A 15,264-nucleotide genomic window follows, 5' to 3' on the forward strand; every position below is an offset into this window, starting at 1 on the left:
AACGATTAATCAGATTAATTGTGATTAATCGTTTATCGAGTCTGTGTGCTATCTGGAGCATACAGACTCAAAAAAGGCCATTTGATGAAAGAACAACATATTCAGAGCAGTAATTACAATATATATATACATTTTATATATGCATTTTGCATTTAAGATAAAAACACCTCTGAGTATACAGATAAAAGTACAGAAATTCAAAAAATGGCTATTTGCTGGAACAACAACACACTCAGCAGTGATTAAGCCAAAATTGTACATTTAAGATAAAAACACGTTTGTCTGTAAATATGTTTTATTCAAAACTACTCATCATTTTTATATTGACCCTGTTGAAATCCACTAGAGGAAAGCTGTTACTGCATTTTAGACAATAAAATGTTTGTTGTTTGTTTTAAGGAATTGTCTATTTCAGTGGTGTCAAACTCGTTTTTATTTTGGGCCGAATCAAAAATCTGAATGTTCTTAAAGGGCCGGTTGCACCAGAATCTATTGATAAAACCAATAAAACTGTTAAAATATCAATAAATAGCTGTTCCTCTGGGATTTGTGATTATTTTAGTGTTTATTTTTGCTATCAAAATAACAGATTTTGTGGTGAATATTAAGAAATACTTGTAATCGTTATTCTTTTACAATATTTACACTAATGTATGATGTCAAATGTGACTCTATCACTCGTCGTATCAGTTACGGATTCAACGTTTTTGACCAATTTTGAGAAAATTAGCAGTAAAATCAGGAAAAAATTTGGAAATTTGTTGATTTTGTGTGATTTTTGCAGATTTGTGAAAAACTGGAAGGACTTATTGATGTAATTTGGAGTCCAGAGGGCCACATAGAAAGCTGCGGCGGGCCAGATTTGGCCCCCGGGCCTTGAGTTTGACACCTGTGGTCTATTTGCATCTTCTAATATTGTATAGAAAATCTTACTTAAGTGGTTAAATGAAAAAAAAAAAAACAATAGAAAATGCCAATTTCTTTATTCGATTAATCATTCGAATAACTGATTAAATGTTATATAGTGAATGAGCAGTGCTACTGTCTGCAGGTTCTTCAGTCAAATCAGCGCCGTTTTCTAGCAGAGGGCAGATTAAACGGTCCAGGGGAACCTCATGGTTCTCTTTCATCAAGCATCCGTCTTTGAAAACACCGACTGAAAAGTGGAGCCCAACAACTTTCTCACCGGGTCTCACCACACAGTGCCGTCTTCCTGTCAGTCATGCTGCAGTTACTGTATCAAGATGTGATGCATCAGGATGCAGAGGGGGATTCTCGCTCGCTTCAGCCTCTTGAGGAAGCGCTTCCTCTGCTGAGGTTTTTTCAAACCAAACTTTGCACCTTTTTTTTTTTTACCACCTGCACTCCAAACGCCATCAATACAATCCAGAATACAAATCTGGAGGTTTTTTTTAGGCTTTTCCTGTCCTAATGAGCAGCTATTTCTATTCAGAATGAGTGAATTCCAGAGTCATTGATCACATTTTAAATGAAAACTTTATAAAATCGACAAAATGAGCAACATTTTTATTTTTGCTGCTAAATGTTTGAATAAATGGCCAAGTGATTTCTTGTTTGAAAAGATTGGAATCCAGTTAAATGGAACTAAAAATCTCTGTTTCTAACTCTAGTTATGCTTCGTTGAACAGGCTGTGATGGGTCTGTGTCCTATACAAAACATCTTTGTTACATTTTTGGCACAAAATCATTCTTGAATAAAGAGATTTCAACCTGCTCAGTTCAGCCTATTTTGAGTTGTTTTAGGGCCTCTGTCACTTTAAATCCAAATAAGTTGCTGATGGCCACGCCCCTCCAACACATGACAATGGCTGTAAACAGATGCGCAATTATACAGCCGAGCATCTTTGAAAAGCAGAAGTGGAGCCTCCTGCACAACTAACACGTATGCAGCAAGTGGATTCTGGATAGCAAGTCAACAAATAAACGCTCGTCTTTTCCAGCAGCCATTGTACAGCGCAGCACACAGCGGTAAAACCGGCTGACCAAACGTGCTGGTACCCAGATGTGGTTGCTGGGCAACGGGCTGGGTTCCGCTCGGGTTGCTAGGTAACGGGTATAACAGCTGAGTTGTAACGTTATATCCCGGTAAACGTTTATATGCGATAAATGATGCGACTCATTTTCCAGACACCAAATAAAAAACGTTAAATTATTGCCAAAAACCAGCCGGGCGTTTTTTTTTTACAAGCAGCTGAAACACAAATGATGTACAAAAAACACACAAAATGTGAACTTTGCACAATAAGAGCCCTTTAAAAACCTGATATTTTACTGTAGGTATGGTATTCTTCTCATGACGATTCATAAAAAGGAGGGCAAGGAGCACACACACACACACACACACACACACACACACACACACACACACACACACACACACACACACACACACACACACACACACACACACACACTCCCAACACAGATGCCAGTTATGGTTATTGGCAGCATTTGTCTGCAATTTGTTTGAAGTTCTCAGATTCAAAAGTTGTCTCTCTTCCTCTTTTTGGGTTAAAGATAAATCCAAACCAAAAAAATTCAAGAAAGTCTCATTCTGAAGACACACACACACACGCACGCACGCACGCACACACGCACACACACACACACACACACACACACACACACACACACACACACACACACACACACACACGCACCAGACCGCACTGTTTCAGCAGAAACCTGACACGGTTATTGTGTCTCTGCAGGCAGATCTTCTCGTGTTGCTTTCTCCTCCTGCATCTCACTTCTTCATTTTGCTTCTGAGGTCGTGCACACACCAGGTGCAGGCTGCAGCCGCCGCGCGGCTCTGCGCCCGAAACTGCAGCCTGCAGCGCCTTGTAGAGCAGCTTAGTAGAACAAGCCACATCAGATAAGGAGAGTCGGGTCGTCTCTGTAAGGGGAAGATCCTGACATGGCAAGACGTGAAGCTGCGCTCTGTCAAATCCGAGTCAGTTCCCAAAAGGCGGCAGGTTGGGCCGCGATTCAACGGATCGATGTTTCATACGCCGAAAATCGCGTCGTCTTCTCCCTCAAAGCAGACAGGTTTACTTACTTTACAGCAATACTGGCTCACGTAGGACTTTACCGCAATAATTTGTGGTGCTATTGAGGTAAAAATGATGACAAACTATTTATTCCTGGTTTTTGCCACAAACAATATTCTTGAAGAACATTCCTTTTTGAAATCGGCCTCTTCAGGACACAACTTACTTAAAGATTTATATCACTAAATAATCTGCATTCATCATATTTTACAATGTAATGGAAAAAATAGTAAAAAAAAAAAGAAAATAGTAAAAATAACTTCATCATTAATTTATCAAGACAAAAATACGTCAAAGTTCTTAACATGATAAGAAGTTTGTCACAATAAATGATAAACGATGCGATAAATGCGCAGCCTGAACAAACTGTGCTTTAGGACGAAGGGAAAACGTTCACAGCTCTTCTTCTGCTGCTGTTTAGTAGCACTGCTTCCTCCACACTGACCCCTACTGTCCAGAAAGCATCCTGCAGCGATAGAACTGTAGACCTCCATGTTGTCGTCCATAAGTACTTGTTTATTTTGCATCTTTTAATATATTTCTAATATCGTATAAAAAGGCTTAAGTGGATAAATGAAGAATGAGGCATTTTAGAAATGATTAATCGATTGATCATCAGAATAATTGATAGATTTACTGAAATAATTGAAAATAATCGTTAGTTACAGCCTTATTTCAATTCAGTTTACAGAAAACGGCAATATTCCCGAGATTTAGGAACAACAACCCTGAAAATGATCCGTCAATAAAAATGAACAGATTTTTATTGACGGATCAAGTTTGTCTAATCCTGATACTGAAGATTGCACTAAATTGGTACCAAAACGGTTTTCAGCTTGTTAAATCAATAAATTATCCAACTTACGTCAAGTTTAATTGTATATTAGCACATTTCAGCAACAAGGCAGTTCAAAGTGCTTTATGGCGTGAAAGCATAAAACAGTAACCAACAATAAAACGAGCAAAAAATTTTACATTTTGTCCCATCATCAGGCAAGTATGTTGATCAATCTTCCAGTTAATCAAAAGCAAATCTAGACAGGTGGGTTTTTAGCCTTGATTTCAACCGTTTACTGGAAGTTTAATAAACTTAGTAACTTCAATAAACCAGTGATATATTGTGTTGTTGCTCATTTTAACATAAAAATGGTTGAGAAAGTGCGACTGTCAACAATCCTGACATTTTAAAATCCTGTTTACACGAAATAATCAACAAAAAAAGCAACAATTTAGTTCAACAGACGGGGAATTTATAAGTCTCAATTTGGGCCTCTGTCTCTTAAAGAACCTCCTAACCTTTCTGACATTTTCCCTTCAGCACGTCGTCGCAACAAAGCTTCTCCATGATGCCGTTTAAAACAGTTAGCAGACACACTTCCACCAGGTGTTTGCTAATTGCTACTGCTAGTCTGGAGGAGCTCAGTGGAGGAGGAGCTTTCCTGGGAAGTGACGCTTTAAGGCGGAGCTTTGGGTAAATGGGCGGAGCTTTGGTGAATGGGCGGAGCTTTGGGTAAATGGGCAAAACTTTGGGTAACTGGGCAGAGCTTTGGGTAAATGGGCGGAGCTTTGTGTAAATGGGCGGAGCTTTGTAAGAGCAGGCGTTTCCCAGAGGATTTCTCAAACATGCAAGAGAGAGTTAAAGCAACACTCCAGGTATGTTTCTGAAGAAAGCAATAACAGAAATCCATGATATAAAGCTCAAAAAAGTCAATTTTACATTTTATCTCTCCTTTAAATCAACATTAGACTCTAATCTTCACCTCTCAACAGGAACTACAGGAAATCTCTGTTTTATTCTGCAGAGATAATTCCTAAAGATTTTCAGTCCTGAAGACGTAACAATGTAACAGAGATAAAGAGAGGAAACACAAAGAGACAGGGCAGGTCACAGCCCGGCTGGTGCTCTCGTTGGCTGCATCGCTAATCTGGAAATCTAATCTGAACAAGTAAGCTAGCCAAGCATCTGCTACTATTGAAGCAAAGCTAAAATTAGCTCAGTAAACTCCTGATCCTGCTTCAAAGATACTGACTGCTCAGACATACTCCACACCTTGCATACCTGAGCTATGTCTCGAGGAGATGACGTCAACAAAACGTAAAAATAGACGACCTGTTGCTATAAAAGGTGCACTGCAAAAACACAAAATCTAAAGTATTTTTGCTCTGGTTTCTAGTAGAAATATCTTAAACAAGATAAAACTAACTTACAGTAACTTTACAGCACAAGTAAATAATTCCTTAATATTGACGAAAAAGTACTAGTTCCACTGGCCGATTATTAGTCATTTCACGTTCAATGGCCACTACGCCGTTACCTAGCAACCGCTGTCCAGTCGAGGCCGTCTCCTAGCAACCATATGCTAGTTCTCTGGCAGATCTTTTCACTAGTAATGAAGATATTTAACACATAGGAGCTTGTGCTAAGTAAATAAATCCTTAGTATTGGTGAAAAAGTTCCACTGGCAAATTATATTTCTCCCATTTTTCAAGTGAAATAATCTGCCACTTTTTCTCCCCAACATTAGCTTGAATTAGTTATGTCTTAATTCAAGCTATTTCCAGTAGAAACGAGATAAAAACACTTGGTAATATTTTGTGTTTTTGCAGTGTGGTAGATATCATTGGTGAATTAGCGTAGCATAAAACATAAATCTATAAAGTACAAGTTAATCTGGACTCGATTCGTCCCCCCCAGTGTGGGATCAGATTACAGAAACTGTGACGCTGTACAACTAGTTTAGCAGGTCTATGCAGCGCAGACAGACAGACACGTAGAGGAAGCTTTATGTGGTCAGAGTGTTTTCCAGCACAGAGAAATGTTGACTGGGTGCATACCATAAACTCCAGTTCCTCCAGTCAGTCAGCAGAAAACCCCACTTATCTCCAGGTCTGGTGTTTTTACTGTCAGGTACTGAAAAGCTAAAACAAGTTTTCATAACTTTTTTTTTTGTTTTTAACAGTCAACATTTTGTGTTTTATTTCAAGTGGTTTTTGAGCATTAATGTAACTTTTTCCTGTTCTAGATTAAAAGAGAGTAAGTAGGCCAGGTGAGCTGGGTAAAGTGGTACCGCAAGGGTTTCGACTTTATGAAATTGGTTGGGTTTCCATAAGCTGTTGTATAAGCAGAGTTTGTTATTTTGTCATTCATGGCGGCGATTCACGTTACTTGAATCTAAAAGTGAGAAAATAAATGAGATTTAGTGGATCTTCGTGTCGCTTTTGATGCCGTCTTCCCCAGAGTAGTGTGCGTACACAGAGATCAATGGTGTGGATTCACAGTGACCCGCTGGGTCGCGACCTGACCCGGTGCTTTACTTCACTGTAATGTCACCGTTTATTTATTATTCCTTCATCATAAAGAACCGACTGACCATCTGGTAGTCAAACTTTAATGCTCTCAGGCACCAGCAAGGATAAGCAGGTATAGACCATGATCTCAGAATCCATTCACACCAGTTCAGTCTGCTTGAATCCAACTCCAGTCCATGTGTCTAGTCAAAGCCCGGTTTGTTTGTGGAGGAGTGAATGAGTAATTGACCAAAAAAAAAGCAAACTCTGATCCGCCACCAAGTCAAACTGCAACTGTTTGGTTGCAGTTTGATTGCGTATGAGAACGCCAAGACCACTCCAAAAGCAGGAAGTGGACTGCAGCGCACGGCATTCTGGGTAAATGCAACCAGAACAGATGAGCTAGTCTAACGCTAGCTGGAGAAATGAGTCGTGGTTTTTTACCAAAGACACAAAAGGAGTCCTCCAACTGCTAAAATCTGACGCCGCTCCAAGTTTGTTTAGATTTCATGAGGAATAAAGCTGCGCTCGGTGTCTTCAGAGGTTTTTGTGTCATTCCCTTCAGTGGTTGTTGGTGCAGCGCCCCCACAGGCGAGGAGGGGAACAGGTAGCTCAAAGGGTTTGGTTGGTTTGACTCAGCATCAGTGTGAAAGAGACTCTACTTGGAACCCAAGTACCGTGTTTCCCCGATTGTAAGACATATTGGGGATTTCAGGGGGGTCGGCTAATATAAGCCGTACCCCGAAAGTATGTCTTACTTTCGGGGAAACACGGGGGTATTGCCGCCTCCCTCTCATCTAGCTGCGCGCCGCCTCCTGCCCACGTCCGCACTGTCCCCCTCTCCATACGTCACCACGCCGTCCCCTGCACTTGTCACTGCCGCCTCCTGCTTAAAATACGGTAATACAATACTGTTCAGGTTGCTAATAAATGTTAATTTTATGGTTAAAACAAAAAATTCGACAATTTTTTTCCAATATAAGACATACCCCGAAAGTAAGACATAGTGGGGCATTTGGGGATAAAAAGAAAGTAAGACACTGTCTTACTTTTGGGCAAACACGGTAGAACCGAGTCTACCGGACCATCAGGTGTGAAAACAAACGAAGAGAACCCAAGTGGTCAGGTTGATCCCACTGTGATGTAACTTCCAACCGCCCCACAGTGAGTGAACCATCTCCATGGCGAACTGAGATTAAGACGTCATTATTGCGTCATTGCTGCAGCGGGCGTGTGTTTGTGGGGGTCACACGATGCGACGGCTGTGACGCCAACGGTGGAATCTGACTGGTTGGTTGCCTGGTTCAGGCTCAGATCAAACCGTAGGAAAGCAGTGGGGGAGTGATAACTTTCTTTGACATCACTCCTTCTGTCACTATAGAAACAGACGAGCGTGAAGATGGATTAACCTCTTAAAACGACATTACAAACTGAATCTGACTCTAAATGACGAGACGCATCTGACATAAAACCTGAACTGAAAACATCAACATGGAGGCAGAAGGATCCGTCTAACTGAGCAGGAACAGGTGCAGAAACTCCAACGAAGCTGCTCTAAAAACACTTCTTACATTTCTGATGCTTTATTAAACCAAGTTAATCACATGCACAATATCTGCGCAACATATGAGAAAGAAAAAAGTAAGAAGAGAGTATTTGGTAGGGTCAGGACTGTAACGTGGTCATTTCAATTAATTAGTTACATTTAAATTAGTTAAAAAGTTTAGTGCGGTTTTTTTTAGTGTTATTTTTAAAAACAAAGGTTCCAGGGGGAACTTTCGTATGTGTCCGTTTCTGCTACGCCCATAAATCTGATGCTCTGCTTTTGCTTCAATACGATCTGATTGGACCCTGGAAAAGACTGTTGTGTTCAAGTTGTGCTAACGGGAGTTAGCCTGTCAGCAGAGCTAATCAAGCCTAAAATAGCATCTCAATGCTAAACATGTTGCTAATGCTAACGTCCACAACCCACTTTAGAGTTTCTGAAACTCTAAAGCTCAACTTTTCTCCAATAACCTGAAGATTAAAAACAATAAATATCTTTATTATTGAGCTCATAAGTCTATTTATTCAATAATTTAGCAACAAAAAGGTTTTTTATTGAAAATGTTGCTTATTTTGTAAATACTGTTTCTGATTCAATTGTATATTATTAATTACAGACCCTGAAATTAATCTGATTAAAATATTTAGCCGAGTTCTACATTAGTAATATTATAATTATACATTTCTGGAACTGTTTACGTCCAGATTTACAGTCTGGCGTCTCCTGATGTCGGATAAAATGCGACATGACGTTCTGACTGCAGACACTTTAAAAACAATTGGTTAAGCTTTATACTTAGTTTTCCATACGGAAGTGGCACAAATCAGATATTTTTTGTATTTAAATATCAGAACTGTTTTTAATTAATTGCGATTAATTAAATAGAAACCCTGAAATTAACTTTATTTAAAATTATACTCAAGTCTCACTGCTAGTATTGAGTGATACGCAGGACATGTGAACACATGAATCTATTAGCCAAAGTTTCACACTGAATTGTAATTTACCTCTTATTAAAGTTACACTGAAGATAGTTCATACAAGATAAATTTGCAGCCAGAGCTGGTTAACATGCATATGAATAAGCAAACACTCATGTAGTTTCTCACCAGTTCGGATGATGCAGAAGTGTTGCATTTCCAGTGTGAGCTAAGCTACACCGTGTGAAAACACGTGCAGTCCCAGTGCGCTCTGTGGCATGATGCGTTTTTCTTTGTGTCAAAGTGAAGGATGGCCAAAAAGGCAAATCTCACTTTTACAGAGCAGAACAAGGTCACCTAATCTGTTGGAGAGGAAGTCAGTTCGCTCTACAGAGAAGCAGCTTTGCATCTGCTTTGTTAAAGTCCGTTTATTTGCAGAACATGGAGAAAAACCGCCTGACAGTTAACTAACAGATGAGACTAAAACCCTGGAGGCCACACTCACTCAGCAGAAGGTATTTATAATCAAACGTATTGAAAGCTAAAAACAAAACAAACTAAATATAACACAGCTTTGACTTTTTCTCCTGTCATATTTAGAAACAGGCTATAGTTGCCTTTCTTTACAGGCATATATTTGGGCAACACAAAGATACATTAATGTTCCACACAAATTATCAGAGATTACCAAACTGTTCAGCCTGTTACCGAAAAATACATGTGATTATTCCTTATTCACTTATTTAAATACACATATATAAAGTCAAGTAACTAAGCATATTTTTAAATTAACTCTTTTTAAAAATGATTAAAGGATATATTACTTAATGAGACATTTAGGCGTAGTTCACACTAGTCGGATATTTGAGAAAAACGTTTTTATGTGTTTTGGCCTCTTCATCCACACTAAAACTAATATCAACAAAACTCCGACCAAAGTGCAGATTTCAGAAAACTTTGTGTTTTGTTTGTGTGTTTACACGGGGAAACGGAGATTTACGGCCCTGCGCCATGTTGCATTCCTAACCGGAAGTCACGGTTGCTTTCAAGCAACAAAGATAGAAAAATAAGGTGATTTTTAAATTACTTAAATACCAGAAAGGTAAATTCTGACATATTAATGTTGGTAAAGTTTAGATTTGTTGGTTTTATAGCACTGAATTATCAGAAACAAACTTTAGACATATGTTGTAGTAGATCACAGCAGCAGCTAACGTCTCCATTAGTAGCCGGTTTTGTCTGCAGGACGTCGATCTGGTGCATGACTTTATTAACACAGATGATATATTTGGACACAAACACTCTGAAAGCAGATTTAGATATAAAAACTGAAGTATAAATGCATCTGACAGGAGGATGAAGCATCAGCCTTAGTGAAGGTTTCCTTCATCACACTGAAGTGAGAGGAGGAAGTCTCAGAAAAACTGACTTCAAGATTAGCTCCAAATTCCTATTTCCACTGTAAAAACTGCAAAAACACTAAATATTACCAAGTATCTTACCTAGGTTCTTAAAACACTTGAATTAAGACAAATCTAACTTAAAAGTAACTTTTCAGCAATGCAGAGCTTGTTTTAAGTCAATAATTCCTAAAACAAGCAACATATTGCTGAAAAGTTACTCATAAGATAGTTGTTTTATTTCCAGCTTTTTAAGATGTTTTCACTGAAAACTAGACCAAAAGTGTTGGTAACATTTGTGGTTTTGCAGTACAAATCAGGCTTCAGGAGAAAATCCTGAAGATTAGAACCAAATCTGAGGAACAAAATCCACCCAGCTGCATCGATCAAACCAATCACACCAAAGTTTGACCGAGTTTCATCAAACGGCACACGGCTGTGAAGAACCAGAGACTTTCTGAACAGCGACGCCTGCGTTCAGTAAGAGTAATTCGATCATGGTGAACGTTTTAGCTTCAACGTTTTTGTGGAAATGAAGTGAAACTGAGGAGCTTTGGCTAAAGGTTATCACATCAACACAATCTCATGTCCACTCAGCCCAGAAACCAGGATCTGCTGCCAGAACGTTAGACGACAACAAATGAAGCTATGAAACCTGAGCTGCTGCTGATCGCTGGCAAGCTAAATTCAATCTGAGCTACTCCAACCCTTCAACGGTCAGGTTGTCATCATGCTCACACACAAGTCAAATATTTAAACCGTCTTTAAAACGGTTCTTTTCCTGCTTTTCCACCAGAGAGCAGGAGAGAATAAAAACATCAACATGTGTGGAACAAACGGTTGAAAACAGGGAAACGGTGTTCAGGCGATTGTGATGCAGATGTGCTGCTGTGATACCAGAGAATGTGCTAAAGGGAACTAATTATGCAAAATTCATATTTTGCACTTTTTTTTTAACTTCCATTTGTGTCTCAACTGCTTCTAAAAACAGCCCAAAGTTCCCATAAGTCTGAACCGGAAGAGATCTGTGGGCAGAACCATGGCAGAACCATGGCTTCCAGAGCAACAAGAAGAAAACATGAGAACAATCTTAACCGATGTGCAAGAGACAGATACATGAACAAAATGGCTGCTGTCGGGATCGACCCGTATGCGACGAAGAAGGAAAAAACGATGTGGACTCGCTGCCTCCGACCTCACACTGTGACACAGTTAGCTACCAGTGAACAGGAAGAGCCTCACCTGAAATCTAAACACGCACACAGTCAGCGTTTACATGGATTTGTAAAGGATCAACTTGTTATTAACGCTTTTTGAGTGAGTAACAAGAAGCCAAGAGCTAAATTAGCTGAGATAATTTTGGTAGTTCTGTAGCAATACAGTAAATATCACTGATATTTATCAGAGATGGGTGGAGAACTCAGAAACTGATATCAAGTAATAGTCGTAATGCACTTCTATTGCTTATAAGTTAGATGGGAACAAGGTGAGAAGCTTGTAGTTAGTCTACTGTTGTCATAGCAACTGCCTACCAAAATGGCTGTCGGTCACAAAGTTCACGGAAATGCGACGTCACACGAGAACGATTTTTATAAGTTCATGTATTTTGGTGTCTGGAAAATGAGCCGTTTTCCAGACACCAAAATACTGGAAACCAGGAAATAAACGACAACAAAAGTTAATTATGCAAACTTAACAGCAAATATCTGCATTTACTTCACTTCTCAGTTTCTCTGCAACACGATTTTGGGAGCCAACAAAGTAGGGTTGAAACGATTAATCCGATTAATCGTGATTAAATTATTATTGAAGTAATTGCCAACTAAATAAGCAACCGATTAATCGTTAACTGGAGAACACAGACTTAGAAATGGGTCATCAGTTGAAGGAACAACACACTCAGAGCAGAAGTTAAGCCAAAACCTTAGAAAAAAAAGTCTTTTGCATGTAAAATTAAAAAACAACCGGTGTCTCCTCAGGTGACACAGTTTTAGCTTTAAATTTTATTTAAAAAAATCTCCCATCAGAATCTTTTTCTATGTGATTATGAATCAGAAACCACCAGATCAGCCCTGCAGTCAGTCCAGCACAAAGTTCAACTTTTCACATTTTGATGTTCGAATTGTTTATCTGCCGACAGCAAAGAAATGCTGTTATTGCACTTCAGCCAATAAAATGTTTATTTTCTTAAATTACTGATTTATTTGCATTTTTCAACTGCAAATAAATCGTCAGAATATTAATTACTAAAATAACAGTTAGTTGCAGCCCGACAACGAGATAAGAATGTTTTTACCGACCGAGACGACTTAGTTTCTACTCGTTCAAACATTCTCATATTAACTCCACGGTTAAAAATAAAGTCATAAATAAAGACGCGGGACGTGTTGAGCTTTTTCACAGGAAAGCTAACAAACATGGCCGCCTCTTCAAGCTGCTTGTGCCACTTCCAAGCCGGCCACGCTCTGCGGAGCGCCTAACGAAGCCGCCGACCCGCCAACCAGACGAGGCGTCACGCTTCGCTCTGACGCTCCAACCTGGACGTTTAAAAACCTCCAGGATGAAGGAGCAACTTCTGCCCGGTCCGCAGCCTGGACTGCTACGTTCATCACCCCAAGAAGGCAAGACGACGACATCAATACCAACCGCACTGCAGAAACACAGCAGCTTAACAAGAATTTCCAGTACAAATATCTTGAAATAAGACTAAACTAACTTTGTAGCAAGAAATTGAAGCTTGCCTTGATTCAGTAACTCCTTAATATTGATTTTTAAAAAGTACTAGATTCACTGGCAGATTATTCCTCTTATAATGAGAATGTTTTTACTAGGATATTTCCACTAGAAACTAAACCAAAATGACTTGGTAAGATGTTGTGTTTTTACAGTGTAAGGTCCAGATTGTCCCAACATGAGATGTTCCAGGACAAATCCAGCTTATAATCTATTCCCTAATTTACTGGACCAGCATCTCCACAGACCTGAGCATCAGCTGAACATCTGCAGGACAGAAAGCAGCATCATGTTCATTTGGTAGATTTAGTCGCTTAGTTTTGGTACCAAACGTTTGGCAGCAGGAGGGATTTCTGGTAGGTGCCAAATTAAACCAACAAGCCACAGAGTGACAGATGGAAGGATAAATTTAAGAGGTTATAGAAATATGCGGCTCCAACTTCAACAATAGGAAGTGCTTCAACCAAACTAAATCCTTTAAAATCTCATCTGAGAAGAAAAGGCTTTAAGTTTAAACCTTATTTTATGAAACTGAATGTTTCGAAAGAGATCCTAAGAGAAAACATTTATCCATTCTTATTGCAATACACAATTAAGAAGCGCAGCGTTGAGTGGATTGTGTCTTTTTATATATATTTCTTCATTAATACTTTCACTTTACGTCAAACCACTTCCTCTGGCAGCTGCGCTGAACTTATGATTGTGATGAACCAGTTCAGCTGCAAACGATTCATGAGCAGCTCTGAGCTGTTCGATGTTAAAAATAAGAACTAAAACCCAGCAGGCTGCTGCTCTGGATGAACGGAGAAACGCTTCAGCGGAGGCGAAGGGCCAAACTTCACCCATACACTGCAAAAAACTGAATCTGAACCAGCACTTCTGGGGCAAATGTCTTAGCACACATGAACTAAAACAAATCTAACTCACATTTAACTTTTCAACATGATATAGGAGTTTGTTTTAAGTCAATAATTCCTTAAAATTGATGAAAAGGTTCTAGTTCCACTGGCAGATCGTCTCTTATGGGAAAAATGTCGATATTATTGGAACGAGAACTTTTTCATCAATATTACAGAATTGTGATCCTGTATCTTGCTAAAAGGTTAGTTTTGTCTTATTTCAAGTGTACTCAGATATTTGAACTAGAAACTAGAGAACAGCTGCTTCAATTCTGTGTTTTCAGTGTTAAACTGAATATTTATGATTTAAAACTTGGTGAAAATGTTTCACGAAGCCGTTAGGTGGACTTTTCTCTGTTTTTTGGCAGCCATGTTGTCAAGCAGCAGCCCAGGACTCTGACCTTGTAGACTTCTCCGTAGGTTCCCCCTCCGACGCGCAGCAGGATCTCGAAGTCGTCCTGAGGGTTCTTGGTGGAGATATCCAGAGCGGCCCGCTGATGGGAATCCATTCTGAAGTGCTGAGACATTAATAATCCCCCTTAAGGCATGTCAGAGCTGCCTCTCACACACTCGCTGTCATCCACATCAGAGGAGGTAGGCTGCTGAGTCTGACTCGTTTTGGGTTCAACCGCCGCCGCGCACACACACACCTTCCTGTTTGTTTCTCAGCCTGCAGCAGCAGCAGCAGATCCTCTGTCACTCCCTCCCTCCGCCCATCACACCTTCCTCTGTTCTCTACAGCATTTCTGCTGCTCATTTGCATAATCCCATGTTGCTTCCTGTTCAGCGTGTGTGTGTGATACATACTGGCTGTCAGAGAAAAATGTTAGCAGAGCTCACTCTGGATTAGCTTGCAGCTAAATCATCAGAGTTTAGAGAAACACATGAGAACACGCCATGAACACGTCTGGGTTTCTGCACATGTGTGGCGTGAAAATGATTAACTGCAGTTTGGGGTTTTTTCAGTGCAAGTTTCAGTCTGAGCTTAACACCCACTGAACTGTGTGTGTGTGTGTGTGTGTGTGTGTGTGTGTGTGTGTGTGAGCTGCAGCGCTGCAGAAAGAGTCACTCATGCTTGGAGCTCCCTTCTCTGCTTCCTGTTCATATCCTGTTCAAACCAAGGGCACCCATTACATCCTGTTAACAAGTAAAAATTACTTCATCTTGATCAAAAGTTTGTTTCATTGTGTGAATATTTTTTATTGTGCAGTTTCGAAAATATTTTATTTGTGTTACATTTTTAATACAACTTGAGTTTGTCTCTAAAAAATAAAGTTAATTTGAATAAAACCGTCTTGACTGGAAGGACTGAGTTTGATGCACTGCAAAAACACGATATCTTGCCAAGTATTTTTGGTCTAGTTTGTAGTGCGAATATATCAGGACACTTCAAATAACACAAAACAA

The 15,264-nt window shown here is 39.6% G+C and overlaps 1 protein-coding gene across 3 annotated transcripts in view; it reads right to left on the bottom strand.

The window, feature by feature from the left end:
- The window catches only part of map4k1 (mitogen-activated protein kinase kinase kinase kinase 1), a 51,162-nt gene extending 36,613 nt beyond the window's left edge, over positions 1–14,549 (bottom strand). Inside the window, exon 1 of one of the 3 annotated variants that reach the window (XM_008426664.2) lies at positions 14,259–14,549. In XM_008426664.2, the coding sequence (XP_008424886.1) occupies positions 14,259–14,384 (126 nt within the window). In that variant the 5' untranslated portion in view covers positions 14,385–14,549. Of the gene's footprint in view, positions 1–9,014; positions 9,282–14,258 lie in introns of those variants that run through there. The other 2 variants (XM_008426665.2, XM_008426666.2) reach the window with 2 other exon arrangements.
- Between the last annotated feature and the right edge of the window lie 715 nt (positions 14,550–15,264).

Source organism: Poecilia reticulata, linkage group LG13, assembly GCF_000633615.1.
Source record: "Poecilia reticulata strain Guanapo linkage group LG13, Guppy_female_1.0+MT, whole genome shotgun sequence".
Lineage (NCBI taxonomy): Eukaryota > Metazoa > Chordata > Actinopteri > Cyprinodontiformes > Poeciliidae > Poecilia > Poecilia reticulata.